This window comes from Biomphalaria glabrata, chromosome 10, assembly GCF_947242115.1.
Source record: "Biomphalaria glabrata chromosome 10, xgBioGlab47.1, whole genome shotgun sequence".
In the NCBI taxonomy this organism is placed as follows: Eukaryota; Metazoa; Mollusca; class Gastropoda; family Planorbidae; genus Biomphalaria; species Biomphalaria glabrata.
Window position 1 is genome coordinate 28277631 of NC_074720.1, and position 21014 is coordinate 28298644.

Sequence of the window (21014 nt, forward strand, 5' to 3'; positions counted from 1 at the left end):
AGACAGATGTTTTGATCTTGATGGTGACGGGGGGGGGGGGGGGTGGCGTGGTAGAAGAAGGTAAATGCTTAGGGTTTATCAAGGGATCCATTGCAACAATTCATTTTAATGGCGATGTGATTCATGATTGGAGTGTCAGCAATTAAATTTGAGGAGAAAAATGCATACACTTATTTTCTCTCACTTTCTCTCTCTCCTCACTTTTTTTCTCTCACCACTTTCTCTTTCTTTCTCTTTCTCTCTCTCATCAATTTTTCTTTTCTTCTGTTTCTTTCTCTCTTTTACTATTTTCTTTTTCCTTCTCTTTATTTATCTCTCTTGCTTTCTCTTTTCTTCTATTTCTTTTTCTCACTCTCATCATTTTGTCATTACTTCTCTTTAATTCTCTCTCTCATTTTCTCTTATTATTTTTTTCATTTCTTTCTTTCTCTCTCTCTCTCTTGCTTTCTCTTCTCTTTCTTTCTCTCTCTCATCACTTTATCTTACCTTCTCTTTCTCCCCTTTCTTTCTCTTTTATAAACTTTTAAGCACGTTCCTTTTTTAAGTCAGATGACAAAGATTTATAACAAACCATAACCAAAGATTTATAACAAACATAAACAAAGATTTATAACAAACCATAAACAAAGATTTATAACAAACCATAAACAAAGATTAAAATTCTTTAAAAAAAAACGACAGAAAATTTAAAAAAGGAAAAGAACAAAACAAAGAATAAAACAGAAAACAAAACAAAGAAATAAACAAAGAAGAAAACAGAAACTAGAAGAAAAAAGTGAGCCTTACTTTAAACCGTTGATAAAAAACTTTTCTGTGATGTAGTCTCTACAGTTGGAGTTCTCAAAGGAAAGATAAAACTTATAGTCATTGTTCAACATGTCAAAACATTTGTTGGATTCGTGCCTGGGGCATTGCAATGGACCACAGCCTCCATAAATGTCCACCTGCCAATAAGAAATAGAGCTTTTTTAAAAAATACATCACTGGAAACAAGATTCGGCAAGGATTATACATTGTTGACCAGAACTACAGAGGCTAGTATTGTTGTCCTCAAGCTCATCCAAGACAGAAAGTTACAAGAATCAGATGGGACCATAATAATGACCATTAATCAACTAAGCAAGTTTTTAAATTTTTTTATAGTTAATATCAAACCAGAAGTTTGATTTAGTCTGCAGTCATAGAGGATGTGGTCAATAGCTCAGGTACTCAGGTTAGGGTTAATTGCTCAGGTGCTATTTCAGTCATAGAGGATGTGGTCAATAGACAAGGTGCTACTTCAGTCTTAGAGGATGTGGTCGGTAGCTCAGGTGCTACTTCAGTCTTAGAGGATGTGGTCAGTAACTCAGGTGATACTCCAGTCTTAGTGGATGTGGTCATAGCTCAGGTGCTACTCCAGTCTTAGTGGATGTGGCCAGTAACTCAGGTGCTACTCCAGTCTTAGTGGATGTGGTCATAGCTCAGGTGCTACTCCAGTCTTAGAGGATGTGGTCAGAACTCAGGTGCTACCCCAGTCTTAGAAGATGTGGTCAGTAACTCAGGTGCTACCCCAGTCTTAGAGGATGTGGCCAGTAGCTCAGGTGCTACTCCAGTCTTAGAGGATGTGGTCAGTAACTCAGGTGCTACTTCAGTCTTAGAGGATGTGGTCAGTAACTCAGGTGCTACTCTAGTCTTAGAGGATGTGGTCATAGCTCAGGTGCTACTTCAGTCTTAGAGGATGTGGTCAGTAACTCAGGTGCTACTCCAGTCTTAATGGATGTGGTCAGTTACTCAAGTGCTACTCCAGTCTTAGAGGATGTGGTCAGTAGCTCAGGTGTTACTTTAGGAACGTCAGTTATGTAGCTTGTGAGACAATGCTTCAAATACCCAAGAATAAAATAGCAACACATCGAGAGTTAGCTTTGATTAATCTCCATTGAGCGTATTTTGTGAATAACTTCTCAGTAATTATTATTTGATTTTTAATGTATGTAGCTACATTCGTTAAACATGCAGAACAATAATTTAATTAACCATTTTCTTAAAACGGTGGTTGAGATATTTAGTTGCCAAGACAGCGACTAACTACCAAAGTAGGTAATTCTTTGAATTAGACATCTACTTCCCCACTCAAATCTTATATACATTTCCAGTATTAAACATGTCTAGTCTTAAACCTCAGTTGAGTAGCCTATTGCTTATCATGCGGCCACTACGTAATTTTTTTTTATTTGTCTGGACCTGTATGTAGAGCTATTTGGCCCTGTACCTCAATGCATTTTGGCCCAGTATGTTTATGTATTTGGACCTGTACCTGGATGTATTTGGCCAACTCGTCTGCGTACTGTCGTCTACCGTTACGCGCTCCACAGTTGGAAACAAACCAAGCGACCATCTTGGTCTTCCCCGCAGCGTAGTTCTTCTGCTGGGGCTGAGTTAGCCTGCTGGTGTTGTAGGCCACGAATTTCTCGTAAGGAGCCACAATTGTAGAGTCATGGCGATAGGATGCTGTCCAATTGACAAGTCCTGATGAAATAAAGGAATCTCATTGTTAAAATAGTTCATGGAATTCAATGAATTTTCTTCAATACATCAAGTTTCTGTTCATCGACTAAAAGAAAATCTTTTTACCATTTTACTTTTAGTTTTACCCACTCTTTGTCTTGAAAACAAACAAACAAGAAAATTAAACAAAAAATACTTTTCTAAAAAAACAAAGCTTATATTAAGTGTACTTGTATCAATTAGTCTGGAGTGTACTTGTATCAATTAGTCTGGATTAATCATGTCTTTAAATATAGAGGCGAATAAATCTACACTAATAATAAAAAAAAGCATTTTAAAAATTAAAAAAAAATGCTAAACGACCTCAATTCGAACGCATAGCTTAAGCCTTCTCAAGCCAACACGGTAACCACCGTGCTAGTGGAGAGCTTATGAACATAGAAGATTGTAGAGTGATCTATTGTTTCTATAGTCTAGTCCTATTTTTCAGGTTTGTGTTTAATAAACTCATACGACGAGGCATAGAGAGGACCAATTCAGCTTATACCACCACTCAGTCTAGTACAAATTCTCTCCCTTGTTTGAGATACCAAACAAAATAATTTATTAGCAATAGTTAATTAACTAATTGTTTTTTTTATTGATTCTTTTGTTGTCAGGTACAAGAAATAATTGTGTAAAATTTCAGTTTCATTTGAGATTGGGAGAAATAACGTGAACACACTTTCTACGAGACAGAGTGAGTTGATAGAAGCTTTGTCAAATAGGCTTTATTGTACACGAATCTCTTTGTTTCTCTTTTAAAAAGGGTCTGAATAAAGTATGGTTTTCAATCGTTTCAGAAGTAGGCCAGAAACATTTTCTGAGCGTTATATCTGATCTATAATAACAACAGGGCCGGTCTTAGGTAACTATAAACCCTAAGGGAAATGAATTTTGTGGCCTTAAATAAAAATTAAAAACAAAGAAAAATTTAAGTCACGCAATTTATTAAAAATAAATCTGTATTTTTATCGAAATAAATCAATATGTTTTGGACACTTTCTTTCTAGCCTAGATCTTGCCAATGGAAGCCGATATGCTGACTCTCCTCAGCATCGCTTGAACCTGCATCTCCCTTTGATGTACCAGACTCGAAATAACGTCTCGACATTTGGACCAAAAGGTCTTCTAGCACTTTGTAGTCTCATAAGTAAACTTTTGGTAATAAACATTGAGTCTAGTCTATCAGACATAGAGCAATAGAGTTTTGCTATGCTAGAGATTGGATTCAAGTTGCGCTGTTTTTTCTATAACATTTTTTTCACGTCTTTTGAGTCCATTGGAGGCCCTAGAGCGCTGTTAACAAACATAATGTAGGCTCTAGGAGTTATAATAATAATAGTAATGTTTTCCACGGCGACCGGGAGAAACTTGAAATTTTCATTTATCTTATCTTATATAATACAGACGTTACTTCAAAAAAGAAGATGATTACGTCCTACGTAACAGAATGGTATTATTTGATTTTTTCCCGATGAGACGTCTTAACGTTTAACGTTGCTTTACGATAAATCTTCAGATACAGTCACTATGTGGATTTGTTTTCTTAATACTGAGATCATCTCTCTTCTTTAATGTTATCACATTTCACAATGTGAATTTGTTTTTTTAATCCTGAGATAATCTCTCTTCTGTAATGCTATCACATTTCACTATGTGGATTTGTTTTCTTAATACTGAGATAATCTCTCTTCTGTAAAGTTATCACACTTCACTATGTGCATTTGTTTTCTTAATACTGAGATCATCTCTCTTCTTTAATGCTATCACATTTCACTATGTGGATTTGTTTTCTTAATACTGAGATCATCTCTCTTCTTTAATGCTATCACATTTCACTATGTGGATTTGTTTTCTTAATACTGAGATAATCTCTCTTCTTTAATGTTATCACGTTATTGCAGGAAAAATTTCTTTGTTAAATACATTTAAATTTTTTTATTTTAAAATCTTAATTGAGAATTTCGCCATCCACTAAAAGAATTGAACAGAATTTGAAAGAAGTCTTTGGGGCGGGGGTGTAAGTAGGCCTACTGAAAAGCAACCATCACCCACATTTATTTCTGCCCACTCTTACTAGATCTCGGTGAAGACATTTTCAATTAAGGGATTTTTTAGGGTGCTGCTGAGCCCACTTAACTCTAATGGGTACCTCAATTTAAAGTAAAGGCGATTGGTCGTTGTGCTGGCCGCATGATACTCTTGTTAACTGGGGGCTAAAGAAACAGATCACCTTAACATCTGTCCCACATATCGCAAGGTCTGAAAAGAGAACTTTACTTTTTACACGTATTAGACATATAGCCCGCTCTCTGATTTGTTACCCTAAAGGAGATGCCCAAGGTGCAAAACTCAATCTCATTCTTGAACAGCGGGTTATAAAAAAAAGTCTAAAGGAGACCCCTCAGTGTTGCCTATGATCGACATCTGGCTCGTCCGTGAGAACGACTTGATTTAATAACATTACATAATACCAAATAAAACAATCAAAACGCAGAACCAAACATTTTGTAGTACAAACTTATCATAACTGTATTCTTTTGTTTTTTAAAACAAAATCAACATATCAGACAAACCATTGGCGGATCCAAGGCCTGGTGTGTGATAAGGCGACTCCAACAGGAAGACTAACCAGTTCTGATGTGGAGGCTTGTTGCCACCTGCTCTCGGCGGACCCTGGAACAGGACTACGTGGGCGTCTTGCATGTCCGACTTGGATTCCGTAATCTCGCAGTACGGGACCTTGCACTTCTGGTCTAGGAACGTCTCCTGGCCTCTTTTGATATCCCAGCCCCCTATTCCGTTGTATAGCAGTATCTTGCGGAGTTTGACGCTAGAGGCGCCGCTCTGCAGTTGGCGGGAGAGACTTGGCGGGACGAAGTTGAGCTGGGAGACAATCCTGTCGTCTGTATAGTGCTCGGTATTCGGATACACCTCTGGATGAAGCTGATGAGAAACAGGGAACACATTAAAACAAATGAGGGGGGGGGGGGAGCATGGTTTCTAAGTTTGATGTTCATAATAACTATTATATAGAATTATTTACTTCTACAACATCATTCCAGAGCCTTTTAACTTAAAGGGTTCTCACAAACTTACAGAACAACTCACATAGTTTTGACAATAATTCAAAAGTGTATTTATTTACATATAATAAATGTATTCTTCTTTTATATATAAATTTTTTCAATTTTAACTTAGTAATTGATGTTTTTCTGACGTAATTTTTCTGCGCATCCAAAACGGTCAGATTTTTTACCGGCCAATCGCTACAAACAAAAGGTCACGTCATTCCGTTTTATTTTGAAATGCTACAAAGCATCTAATTAAAACATGATACAATGTTGGCCATTACAACTTTTTAAAACAGATTTTAAATATGTCAATAACTTCAATTTGAAAAACCATTTGGAGTTTCTCTTTAAAAATACAAAAAAAAATATTGAAATAATTTTTTAGCTTAAAATGTTAATAATTACAACCTGTTCCAAGTAATAAAAAAACACTGAGAGATATGATCAAAATAAATATATTGCACTGATAGACATGTTTTAAAACATAGTACAATAGTCTAGCACGTTAAATATTCTAACACTTTGGATGTCTTTCAATGCTGCAGTTATTATTACAGTTGGTAGTTTAATGTAATTAGGAACATACTATGTGAGGAATGAAATAGAGAAACTATGATTAGATTTGTAACATGTCAAAATATTTCATTGGTTTATTTCAAGATCAAAGGTTTTCTTCTATCTCTCCCTCCACCAGTTGTATGGAATTAAATTTTATGAGCCAAATATAGAGGTGCAGATCTTAGAGAGGAACTGGAGATGGTTTGGTCACTCCCTGAGAAAAGATACCAACAACAGAGCTAGACAGACCTTCAAGTGGAACCCCCAGGGAACAAGACGTAGAGGAAGACCAAAAAGAACATGGCGACGCAGTATTCTAGAGGAAGCTGAGAGGACAGGAAAGAGTTGGGAAGCCATTAAAAAAACAACTAGCAAGAGACCGTGGAGAGCGGCGTGTTATTACGGAGGCCCTATGTTCCATGAGGAACTTAAAGGGAAGATGATGTTGATGAAATCAGCTAAGCAGCTTCCATGCAAAGACCAAAGTATCAGCACAAGTGGAAATCCATGCAGAACTAAATAACTGATAAATAATGTATAAAAACAAATAAATAAAAAAAATACAAGTTGCAACGATGAAACGAATGTATTCAAGCCTCGAGAGTAAGAGAGTTTATTTTTAACAAAATAGATTGACCAGAGAAATCTTGATGCAGAGTAGATGCATTTATTTTTTGTACGACGTGATTAAACAGTTAAAAACATATTTCAAAGTATTGTAAGTTTTCTTTGTCTTATAAATTGTAATGTTTTAATTTATTTAATTATTCTTTAATGAAAAAATCTCACTGCTCAAGTGCTAACAGTTTCATATCCGAGTGTTTGACATTATTTGTATGATTCATAAACGAACTATTCTCTCACACCGAGACTCCATTGTCTATTGATGAGAGCTGTAGGTCTTGACTGGGCTTTCAAAATAAATGTAACAACTGACTAGTGTTAGGCTTTGGGTTTGCGTTAGTGTTTGGGTTAAGGTTAGAGTTCAATTGTACAAACTCAAAAAATCCATCCAAAAACAATAAAGTTTTTAACAAACAAATCAATCAAATGATGCACTGGAACAAAAACAAAGCGCGTACATTATAGAACAAAACAAAATTGTAATCACACGAGTTGTAGTTCAAATCAAGATTCTACTGTCATGTAGCGCATTTCAGTGTCCCTTCTAGATCTGTGCAATTTGGGAAAGTCTTTAGACATATAGACACCTCAGTTTGCCTGCAATGTGTGTAATAAACTACAATGATAAGCGTTACTCATAAAATGTAAAAATACTTGACTCTTTTTTTTTTTTTGTTCTTCCTACTTTCCACTCTCACCCCCCAATTCCCCCCCCCCACTGCTAAACTGTCCAGAAAAAAAATCATGAACGTAAATGTGTGCTACATTGTGCCTCCTCTCCTGCCCCTTTCTTAACCATACACAATGTGATTTAGAACACAAAGCATTCTCTACCAACTCGGTCACACAATTGATAATGTGCACTTTGGCTGGAGGCAATCTGAAGGCCCACAGCACGTGTCAAACACAATGGAGCTTAATTGTAGTGGTCTCTTTTATTATTTCTTCAATAATCTCTTTAAAATCTTTATAATCCTCCCTTTATAATTATTTCTTTAATAACCTCTTTGACTATCTCTAACATAATCTCTTGAACAATCCTTCTCCTTAGCAATGGTGTTAATTAACATTTAAATTATATCTTGAAATGTCTATAAATAAACATCTCAATAATGTCCCTTTATTATGTTTTCGTTGTGTAGTCAATTTAAGGGTTGGATTATGGGTGATCTCAACCTACCTGATATAAATTGGAAAACACTAACCATAGATAAACACCAAAACCTTAAGGACATAAATGAGCTTTTCATAGAAACTTTACACAACCTAAGTTTAGATCAAATCATTAAAAAGCCAACTAGATTAAACAACACATTAGATCTCTTCTTAACCAACAGACCTGGATTAGTAGTTGATTATGATATTATCCCTGGTCTATCAGACCATGAGATCATAAAAATACACAGTCAGATAAAAGCAGTAGCCATTACAAAACCCAAAATAAAAATCTTACTCTGGAATAAATGTATCCTAACACAACTACACCAAACTGCATTAAACTTTCAACAAACATTCTTATTAGAAAAAGACATTAACCAACCAGTCGATGACCTCTGGAATTTCATTAAAAACCATCTTAAAAGCATTATAGAAAATCATATACCAACTAAGTACACACCAGACAAAATAAATAAATGCTGGTTTAATAATAGACTAAAGAAGCTTTGTAAGCAGAAGGAAAACCTATATTGAAAATTTAAAGAAACTAAGGCAGAAAGATTTTACAAATAGTATATAAAAATTAAACACCTAAGCCAAAAAGTAAGAAGACAGCTGCAGAGTGAATACATAAACAATGTAATATCTAAAGATAACAACAAAATCATTTGGTCATACATTAAGTCCAAGAAAATGGAAACAACAGGCATAGCGCCATTAAAAGATGAACATAACATAAAACCAATTAGCCAACACCAAACCAAATAAAGCGTCTGGACCTGATGGTATTCCATCTAGATTACTCAAAGAACTAAGCAATGAGCTAGCCCCAGTGTTCAAAATACTCTTTCAGGCATCGCTTAACCAGGGCAGAGTACCAAAGGACTGGAAAGAAGCTAATGTCACCCACCCACTATTTAAAAAAAAAGGAGAAAAATCTGACCCAGGAAACTACAGACCAGTATCACTTACCAGCATCACATGTAAAATCCTTTAACACATAATATGTAGCAACATCATAAACCACTTAGACAAACATAATGTCCTCACCCCATACCAACATGGCTTTAGGAAATATAGATCATGTGAAACACAACTAATAGGGCTAATTGATGATTTTTCAAAAGGTTTAGATTATAGTGAACAAATAGATGCTAACTTACTAGATTTTTCCAAGGCTTTTGACAAAGTTCACCACCATAGTTTGCTTAAAAAATTAAAATATTTCGGCATTAATGGTCCATTGCATCAGTGGATTAAAGATTTTCTGATAGGGAGAGAACAAACTGTAATAATAAATGGCTCTAAATCAACACCAATAACAGTAAACTCAGGCGTACCTCAAGGAACAGTCTTAGGTCCACTACTATTTTTAATTTACATAAATGATTTAACAAATTGCATTACTTCAGGAACAAAAGTCAGATTATTTGCAGACGATTGCATAATATATAGAACAATAAAAACAACACAAGACACAGATATTTTACAAAGAGAATTAGATGAATTACAGAAATGGGAATCAAATTGGAGCATGTCTTTCCACCCAGAAAAATGTCAGTTGTTAAGAGTAACAAAAAACTAAAACAAATTAATTCCACTTATCTTATTCATGGTAAACCAGTAACACAGACTAAAATCGCAAAATACCTATGTGTTATAATAAATGAAAAACTGTCATGGAATCCCCATATTGATGAAGCTATCAAAAAATCAAACAAAGCATTAGGGTTTATTGAAAGAAATTTCTATAAATCAAATAAGAACATAAAACTAAAATGTTATTTAACCTTGGTTAGGCCAGTAATAGAATATGCATCCTCTGTTTGGGACCCCTTAACTCAAGAAAACATTAAGAAACTAGAACAGACACAAAATAGAGCAGTGAGATTCATAACAAACGAATATTCACATTTGACTAGAGTAACACCTTTAGTAAAATCAGACACAAAATAGAGCAGTGAGATTCATAACAAACGAATATTCACATTTGACTAGAGTAACACCTTTAGTAAAATCACTAAATTTAGAAAGCCTTCAGGACAGAAAACTCAAAAGTAAAGTAGCAATTATACATAAAACACTGAACCATAATCTTCAAATGCAAAAACAAAATTTAATAAAATACTCTGAAAGACACAAAGATAATGGCACATTCCTCGTCCCATATGCTAGGACAAATTTGTACAAATACTCCTTCTTCCCTAGTGCTATTAGAGCAGTGATTCCCAAAGTGGTCTATATAGACCCCCAGGGGTCTACGAAGACCTCCAAGGGGTCTACGAAAGTGAAAAAATAAATTGGGGGTCTATGAGATGTCCACGGGGGTCTACGGTAATAGATTTCATTTAAGCAGGTCGAGTTACTTTTCACATTCCATTAATGTAATTATTTTATACACTAATATATGATTTGTACCTTCGTTAATCCTTTAAATATTTATCCTGCTATTCAAATGAAAAATTGTTGTAATGCATTTCAATACTTATTTAACTAGCTTAATTGTGTCTACATGTAACTAATGTTTAGAAAAAAAAAAAAGAAATGTTGACAGTACAGCATTAATTATTTTAAATTGGGATTCATTCCTTCCTTGTCAAACAAGCAGTTGCCTAAGTGACTTTTTTTATGACGATATGAAACAGTTACGCTGGAGGATCATCTGAGACAATGCCACCCTGACAACAATTAAGATTTGAAAAACTTTTGAACACTCAAAGTTCAGAATAGACCCACAAAATCTCTGTTTGACATCATATAGAGAAGATGATGGTTTGTGAGCGTCTTACAAGATTTCTTTACTTAAAGCAAAATACGGAAAACAGCCAAGGTCAAACATTGATTTTACCAGCCGTTTTACACAAACCTACATTTGTTATTATTAAAAGAATTTCTTTAATCAAAAGTTTAAAGTCGCTTCGGTGGCAGGAGTTATAAAATTAAAAGCTTCTTATGTAAATCTTCGCAAACGACATAAATACAGTTTGGTCTGACAAGGTGTAGCGCTGTGTGCTACAAACTGTCTAATGGTCGCCATCTCATTTAATCTCTGCCTGTTGTCCCTTCTGGCCTAATCTCTCCAACTGTCGCCACATCTTGCCCATCAGCTAGGCATCTGCTTCCAAATCACGGAGACATGTAGAACCATCATCACCACCATGAAAAAAAATCCAGGTATTCATCAATACCTGCCTGAGGAAGATTCTTATAATCCGCTGGCCAGACAAGATCTCGAATGAGGAACTGTGGCAAAGAACAAAACAGCAACCCATTGAAGTAGATATCCTTCACAGACGCTGGAGATGGATAGGTCACACCCTTTGCAAGCCTGCATCCATTATAACAAGGCAAGCCCTAACCTGAAACCCCCAAGGAAATAGAAAGAGGGGACGGCCCAGGAATACATGGCGCTAATGGTCACCGTCTCCTAATATTTCCTTAGGGTTGACCCACGAGACCTTTCCCTTGTTTGGGTATAGTAGCAAGGCAGCAGAGGTTTGAATTCAGTTTTCCTTCTGCTAGGTGGGTAGCAAGCGAAGGTTAATGAACCCTCTCTTCTCGAAGCTTGCTGGTTTAGACTTCAGTTACCACCCTTCGACCCTTCTCCTGTTAATGAAAACAGTTCCGCAGATTCATTATTTGAGCCACACTTGAAAGATCAAGAAATACACGAGAAACTGCTCTTTGCGAAACCTTTTACAATGATACTTTAGGCATATTAATAAATTGATTAATTAATATTTAATGTTGGGAAAACTACTTCATAGAACAACAAATTTGTATATGAAACATAATATCCGTAGTTGTGTAGTTTTAAATCACTTTTTCACTCTTCAACTCACTACAGTTATAAATTTATTAAAAAAATGTTAATGAATTTGCAAAAATGTACAAGTTGAGCAAGTTCAGCAGGGGGTCTACCGAAAACCAGAAAACATGGCAAGGGGTCTACGAGACAAAAAAGTTTGGGAACCACTGTATTAGAGCATGGAATGGGTTGCCTGAGCTAGCCAGGAAAACCAGTGACTTGGCAGAATTTAAGTCATTGGTTAATATGCATGACTAAATGCATGACGCGTAGGACGTAATCATCTTCTTTTTTGAAGTAACGTCTGTATCATGGGCGTAGCCAGGGGGGGGTTCTTGGGGTTCAAACCCCCCCCGAAATGAAATCCCCCCCCCTGCGGGGGGGGGGGACGGAATTAAGTGACTGATTTTTGCTTTCATTTTGTTTATTTTAGGTGAGATTTTAATACTAACTCATCACTTACCACAACACAGCCGAGGCAATTTTGAGTTAAAAACCCTCTACCAGGGGGTTTTGAGTTTAAATCCCCCTACCAGGGGGTTTTGAGATTTTAAAAACCACTATCAGGGGGTTTTGAGATACAAATCCCTCTACCAGAGGGCTTTGAGTTTAAAACCCCCTACAGGGGGTTTTGAATTTTAAACCCCCTACCAGAGGTTTTTGCAGTTAAATCCCCCTCTTCTATAAAACAAAACAAAAAAATGCAAACAACAATCCCGAAAATTCCAACAGCACAGTTGAGGAAGATTTTGATTTAAAAAACCCATCCAAAATTTACGATAACCCCATCTTCAATATAAAAAAAGCAAATTACACACTAAAAATTCTATGAGCGTAGCCAAAGGGGTTTTGAGTTTAACCCCCCTCCCCCTTCCAGTTGGGGTTTGAAGCTAAAAAGTACCTCTTCAATATAAAAAAAAGCAAATTACACACTATAAAATCTATGAGCGTAGCCAAAGGGGTTTTGAGTTTAACCCCACTCCCCCTTCCAGTTGGGGTTTGAAGCTAAAAAGTACCTCTTCGATATAAAAAAAAAAGCAAATTACACACTAAAAATTCTAAGAGCGTAGCCAAAGGGGTTTTGAGTTTAAATCCCCCTCCTCCAGATGGCTTTTTCTTTAACAGGCATTTAATTCCAAGAGCGTAGTCAAGAAAGGTTACAAATTTCTACCAGTGGCTTGGGCTCCGTTAATTAAGTGTGAATAGTCTTCTGCCGAAATTGAAAATCATTAAATGTGTCTCAACAAAGATGGCTAAGACAGATTTTATGAGTCAGTCATAGAGATCGGGTCTAAATCAAAGAAATCATATGCCGAACTGGGAGTCGAATCCTTAGTAAGGTTGTGACAGAGCGTCGCATGAGGTTTTGCGGGACATGTTTTCCGACAAAATGAATTACGCAAAATAAGAGTTGCGGAAACAGCTTGCCGGAAAATGCGCCCAACGGCGCGAGAGGGTCTAAGTCAGTAAGAATAGCACATTAGGTTTGTGAAATAAAAATTTTTAATAGCAAGATAATGCACTGTAGATACCTCAGAATATGCATTTTGTTGGCTTTCAATACCAGAAATAGTGCTCGGCGGCGGGGCTTCGCCCCGCGCTGGGGGAGCGCTGCGAACTCCCCCAGACCCCCTTGCTAGCAATGGCGAGGAGTCTACAATAAACAATAAACGTCTTCAGAAAAGGTCAGAATGTAATAAAGATTAATTGTGTACACACACACACACACACATATATATATATAATTTTTTTCCGCGGGGGGGGGGGGGGGGAATCCCCCCCCCCCCAAAACCCTCCCCGAAAAAAAATCCTGGCTACGCCCATGGTCTGTATTATATAAGATAAGATAAGGGAGGCAACTCATTTAAAAGCGTCGGGTAAGACGAAGGATGATTAATCATAGGTGATTGAATTGAATTCCCATAATAATCTCTTTAAGCTTCGAGATTGTTATAGCCAAGGTTGTCGGTGTCAATGGGGACAGGCTCCTATTGTCTATAAAGTCCTCCTATTTGCGTCTCAAATAGTCTCTGATAACGAACCCAAGCCATTGGTCGTAATTGTGGCTTAGGTATTAAGCTCGACTAAACTGTTTACACTTGTAAAGAATTAAACAATGTCGAATATTTGGCACCTCTATAGAACGCCAGGAAGAAGGAGCTGCTCGTCAGTCTAGTAATACAGGGATATTTTGCGGCACTAATTTTTCATGAATCAGTCTCGATTAAACATCGGTAGTAGAGCCCCTTAGGGAGATGGGACTTTCAACTATTCTAATGTCTAAAAACATCTCTTTCAACTGAGTTGGTGCCTAATGTATTGAATACAAGAGCGAAAGAAAGATCAGGACATAATGTGCATTCTCCTTTTATGTCTTCCGGGGAGGAAATTCTGCTAATGTCTTGGAGAAGTTGGGCCAGTTGTTCACATCCTTTCTCCAGACAGTCAGAGAACCTCGTTAGTTAAATCTCCCATCCTCTTTTAAACTAAACCCTTTCAAAAGTCAGACTAACGCCACACAAAAAAAAGACAGTGAGCCAAGAGAATAAGATACTAGCTAGTTACTTGTAAATCATGATTTTAGAAAAACAATTTAAGTACGAAACAAAATGTGAAACCATTCTGTAAGACCATGTTAAGAAATGAAAGAGATATCATGGGACAAATATAGATCTAGAGTAATCTAGACTGAAACCTAATGCATCCTCCTACTTCTGCCTCCGCTAAACTTCAGATCTCTATGAGGAGTCACTTTGAAGAAGTTAGTCAAATAGTATTTTCTTATATTAAACCCGCCTCATGTTGTTTTTTTAATATTTGCCGCATATTAAAAATCGTGTCTCAGAAACAAAAGAGATTTCTAAAATATATTTAAAAAAAAAAGGTTTTAATATTTTCAGAAAGAATATCAGAAACTATGAACTACAAACTATCTCGAAAGTGTTAGCGAAACATTAGTTCGACTAACGACTTGATACCACAGGATACGGACATTTATTAATGTTATATTGTTAATACTCATAATATTGGATGACTTACAAAGACCGCACCACAAATGAAGAGATTTGAAACAATATTACTACAGCAATAGGACCCCACTGCTAACCACTGTCAAAAACGTAAACTCAAACTCTATGGCCACATCACAAGGTCTTCAGGCAGGGCTCGCAAAGACCTTTCTTCGGGGAACAGTACCAGGAAGAAGATGAAGAGGAAGACAAAGAAAGCGATGGGAAGACAACATCAAAGACTGGACGGGCCTGTCTATCAAAGGCAAAGGACAGAAAGGAATGAAGAAGGACGGTAGACAGATATTCTGTGGTGCCCCAATGGTCCAACAGACTAAGGGATAGGTGAAGGTGAAGTTAAATGTGAACCTGACCTAACTGATGTTATTGAATGATTATCTAATCAAATTGTTTTGTTAAGTGCCAATCTCAAATATAGTCTCAACAAATAAAACATTTCCTTCCTGTGAAGTGTTCCAGATGTATTTAGTTGCACTATAGTTCACGTCCATAATAGTTGTACAAATGGTGTATTTTTATGACACAAACTGCTTGCATAGTTGATTTTAAAAATTAAATTTTTCTCTTTCAGGAAAGAAAAATGTAGCCGCTGCATCAGAACTTTAAAGGTCTAAAATATCATGACGTTGGATTTGTATATCTTTTTTAGTTTACGAGATCTAAATGGGACGGACGGATGGACGGACAGACAGAAAACACAAAACTATGTCGTCAATTCCCCTTTTGGGAGCCACTAAAAATAAACGTTCAACTGATCGGGTTTGTGTTGTGGAAAAATCAAAGTTCTGTCTATATATAGTCTTACCATTCTTTAAAGGAATTCTTTCACACTACCCATCGCATATGCAGAGATATACACCAATAACAACAAACATTGGAAGAGGAGACAAAGTCAATTTCAAATGTCACTGCAAACTTTACATATCTCCCTTTTCTTGTAACACGAGAAGTTGATTCATAATTCATTCACTAGTAAAACAAAACTATCTTTGAGAGCAGTAGTTCAGAATTCTGTAATATTGTATAGAACACCGTTAGCTATTGAAAGAGACAGTTTTGTAATAAGTTTATTGTAAGAAGGAAAGCTTGGCATTGCAGGCACATACTGCCAGAATCTCTGGCTTTTTAAAAACGTGACTAAATTGCAATCACAATAACACTTGTAACAAACATAGATACTGCATCCAAATAAAGATAAATAATAACAATACGTTCAAAGAAATATTATGCTACCAAAGATAAGTACTACAACCAATGTGAGATACTGTAATCATAGATACTACAACCAATGTGAGATACTGTAATCATAGATACTGCAACCAATGTGAGATACTGTAATCATAGATACAGCAACCAATGTAAGATACTGTAATCATAGATACTACAACCAATGTGAGATACTGTAATCATAGATACTACAACCAATGTGAGATACTGTAATCATAGATACTACAACCAATGTGAGATACTGTAATCATAGATACAGCAACCAATGTAAGATACTGTAATCATAGATACTACAACCAATGTGAGATACTGTAATCATAGATACTACAACCAATGTGAGATACTGTAATCATAGATACAGCAACCAATGTAAGATACTGTAATCATAGATACTGCAACCAATGTAAGATACTGTAATCATAGATACTGCAACCAATGTGAGATACTGTAATCATAGATACTGCAACCAATGTGAGATACTGTAATCATAGATACTGCAACCAATGTGAGATACTGTAATCATAGATACTGCAACCAATGTGAGATACTGTAATCATAGATACTACAACCAATGTGAGATACTGTAATCATAGATACTACAACCAATGTGAGATACTGTAATCATAGATACTGCAACCAATGTGAGATACTGTAATCATAGATACTGCAAGCAATGTGAGATACTGTAATCATAGATACTGTAACCAATGTGAGATAATGTAATCATAGATACTGCAACCAATGTGAGATACTGTAATCATAGATATTGCAACCAATTTGAGATACTGTAATCATAGATACTGCAACCAATGTGAGATACTGTAATCATAGATACTGCAACCAATGTGAGATACTGTAATCATAGATACTGCAACCAATGTGAGATACTGTAATCATAGATACTGCAACCAATGTGAGATACTGTAATCATAGATACTGCAACCAATGTGAGATACTGTAATCATAGATACTGCAACCAATGTGAGATACTGTAATCATAGATACTGCAACTAATGTGAGGTACTGTAATCATAGATACTGCAACCAATGTGAGATACTGTAATCATAGATACTACAACCAATGTGAGATACTGTAATCATAGATACTACAACCAATGTGAGATACTGTAATCATAGATACAGCAACCAATGTGAGATACTGTAATCATAGATACTGCAACCAATGTGAGATACTGTAATCATAGATACTGCAACCAATGTGAGATACTGTAATCATAGATACTGCAACCAATGTGAGATACTGTAATCATAGATTTTGCAACCAATGTGAGATACTGTAATCATAGATACTGCAACCAATGTGAGATACTGTAATCATAGATACTGTAACCAATGTGAGATACTGTAATCATAGATACTGCAACCAATGTGAGATACTGTAATCATAGATACTGCAACCAATGTGAGATACTGTAATCATAGATACTGCAACCAATGTGAGATACTGTAATTATAGATACTGCAACCAATGTGAGATACTGTAATCATAGATTTTGCAACCAATGTGAGATACTGTAATCATAGATACTGCAACCAATGTGAGATACTGTAATCATAGATACTGTAACCAATGTGAGATACTGTAATCATAGATACTGCAACCAATTTGAGGTACTGTAATCATAGATACTGCAAACCAATGTGAGATACTGTAATCATAGATTTTGCAACCAATGTGAGATACTGTAATCATAGATACTGCAACCAATGTGAGATACTGTAATCATAGATACTGTAACCAATGTGAGATACTGTAATCATAGATACTGCAACCAATTTGAGGTACTGTAATCATAGATACTGCAAACCAATGTGAGATACTGTAATCATAGATACTGCAACCAATGTGAGGTACTGTAATCATAGATACTGCAACCAATGTGAGATACTGTAATCATAGATACTGCAACCAAATATATATTTCGTTTACAGAGATTGAAACTAAAACCAAGTGAAATACAGCTAACAAATAGATACTCTACATCCCAAATTTAGATTTAGAAACTAAAGATTGATTTCACAAAGCTAGATACTGTAATTTAATTGGATAATGGCACCAAGATAGATAGATACTGCAGCCAGTTAGTAACTGCAACCAAAGATTGACTTACAGATAGGTTCTACATACAAAGATAAATTGCACAAAAATTCGAAACCGAAGATAGATTTCACACACAAAGATGATTCCACAAACAAAGATAGATTTCACTAAAAAAGATAGATTCCACAAACAAAGATAGATTCCACAAACAAAGGTAGATTCCACAAACAAAGATAGATTCCACAAACAAAGGTAGATTCCACAAACAAAGATAGAGTCCACAAACAAAGATAGATTCCACAATCAAAGATAGATTCCACAAACAAAGATAGATTCCACAAACAAATGTAGATTCCACAAACAAAGATAGAGTCCACAAACAAAGATAGATTCCACAATCAAAGATAGATTCCACAAACAAAGATAGATTCCACAAACAAATGTAGATTCCACAAACAAAGATAGATTCCACAAAGATAGATTCCACAAACAAAGAAAGATTCACAAAGAAAGAAAAATACTACATATTAGATATTACAATTAAATTCGGTGATGTAATAATGATCCATTCTACCACTAATTATAGATATTGCAGCAGTTAATAAGGACAGCAACCCAAGTCAGATTCAACAACAAAACTACAAGCGAATTAAATACTGCAACCAAGCATATTAAATTAGAAACAGCAAAAGGGTTTGGATATACTGTTAGATTGATGATGACCTGTTATACTTATAGACCTACATAATAGTTGTATCTAATCGACTTTAAATCGACCTAGATATAGTTCAATTTGATCTGTTAGACCTATGTGTAAAGCAACATTGGAGTGATTGACCTTTCCATACTGTCAGTTGGAGCTGTCTAAGGTCTACATAATGTTATTCTGACGTATTGGAATAAGACTAACGTGTTCACACTTTCTCAAGCTGTCAGCCAATGAGATCAGGTCTCCAGAATCACATGACCGAACAGAGATCGTTGATTGGTTGCTGTCCCCATTTCCATATTCCCAAGAGTATATTTTGGACACGAGACATTAGGGAGATTGAGTCAAGAGACGAAACCAAAACGAGACCAAAGTAAAAAGAAAGACATTCTCCCTGGATTTGACTTTATTTTTCTGACGATAAACCACTGAGAGCTGCTCCTTAATGTCACAGAGCTAGAAAATGTATTGAAAAGATAAACAAGCGGGTCACGAATAGAAAACAAGAAGAGATAGACTTTTTTTTTTCAATCGGTAATGTCAAGGTCATGCTTGATAATGAAAAAAAAAAGGTGGCTGGCGGGAGGAGAAATCGTGGAGACAAAGCCCCGGGGCTAATGGGACAAAATATGATTTGTTTGCAGTAGATGTTAACTTTCGTTGTTACTGAATGTTTGAAGTTTAATAACTATGTATAGAAATGTTATAACCACCACATGTGGCCCGGTGTGGGATGTTGCTTAAACAGCTGCAAAAGCCGTTAGGCTACTTTACAAGAGTGTTTGAGTTTGAAACCCGATCTAGACCAAGAAATTTCATTAGGATTTCATTCGAGCCAGCACGGAAACCTTCTCCCACATACTTAATTCGCACCACACACATCTCCACACACATGTCCACACGCATGTCCACACAAATGTCCACACAAGAGATCGAATAATAGCGGAGTGAGCAGGAAAGATGTAACTATACACAAAGTAATTCTAATTTTTTTTGTTTAATTTCTTAGTGACGTTTTCCTTTCTTAGTACAGACAGTCACTACTTATTAAAGTCACTACTTATTGAAGTCATTACTTATTAAAGTCACTACTTATTGAAGTCATTACTTATTAAAGTCACTACTTAATGAAGTCATTACTTATTAAAGTCACTACTTATTGAAGTCATTACTTATTAAAGTCACTACTTATTGAAGTCATTACTTATAGACATCATTACTTATTGAAGTCATTACTTATAGACATCATTATCTATTGAAGTCATTACTTATTGAAGTCATTATTTATTAAAGTCATTACTTGTTAAAGTCACTACTTATTGAAGTCATTACTCATTGAAGTCATTACTTATAGACATCATTACTTATTTAAGTCATTACTTATTAAAGTCATTACTTATTGAAGTCATTACTTATTGAAGTCATTATTTATTAAAGTCATTACTTGTTAAAGTCATTACTTATTAAAGTCACTACTTATTGAAGTCATTACTTATAGACATCATTACTTATTGAAGTCATTACTTATAGACATCATTATCTATTGAAGTCATTACTTATTGAAGTCATTACTTATAGACATCATTACTTATTGAAGTCATTACTTATTGAAGTCATTACTTATTGAAGTCATTACTTATTGAAGTCATTACTTATTGAAGTCATTACTTATTGAAGTCATTATTTATTGCAGTCATTACTTATTGAAGTCATTATTTTTTGAAGTCATTACTTATTGAAGTCATTACTTATTGAAGTCATTATTTATTGAAGTCATTACTTATTGACGTCATTACTTATTGAAGAAACTTGATCCAGAAACTTTACACTAGCTTTGATTAAAAGTCAGGGACGTCTTTACACTGAAGGGAATATTAGAAGTTTAGTGGCACACGCGTGCCGTGACGTCAGTAGTACATCAAAAGTGCAAGGCGGGTGATGTGAAATTCCAGTCTGGCAGAACTAAAAATAACTATGCCGACTGATAATGGGTCAACACTTACCCAAATCCAAGTAATTCCCAAGCCTATATGAGTAAAAATATCAATAAGTAGAACTAGAAAAAAATATTTAGATTAATGAAATTCATTTTTTACATGTTGCGTAATTTCTGCACAAAAAAGTAGCATCTACCCCCCCCCCCCCAGCTTACTATCACCATACTCTTTTTCTTTATAGCAGAGGGAAAGACAATTGAATGGATACGCTTAATAATGTACCGTCCTAGCCTTCTATTTTA

General features: G+C 35.6%; 1 protein-coding gene across 10 annotated transcripts in view; it reads right to left on the reverse strand.

The window, feature by feature from the left end:
• Positions 1–21014, reverse strand: part of LOC106052510 (glycoprotein 3-alpha-L-fucosyltransferase A-like) — a 133313-nt gene that overhangs the window by 13809 nt on the left and 98490 nt on the right. For all 10 annotated transcript variants that reach the window (XR_008780289.1, XM_056044922.1, XM_056044921.1 and 7 more), the window contains 3 exons: positions 5103–5472; positions 2294–2505; positions 787–944 (listed from right to left, as the gene is read on the reverse strand). Coding sequence is in view for 9 of the 10 variants with exons in the window: in XM_056044922.1 (XP_055900897.1) it covers positions 787–944; positions 2294–2505; positions 5103–5472 (740 nt within the window). In the remaining variant the exon portion in view is untranslated. The remainder of the gene's footprint in view (positions 1–786; positions 945–2293; positions 2506–5102; positions 5473–21014) is intronic.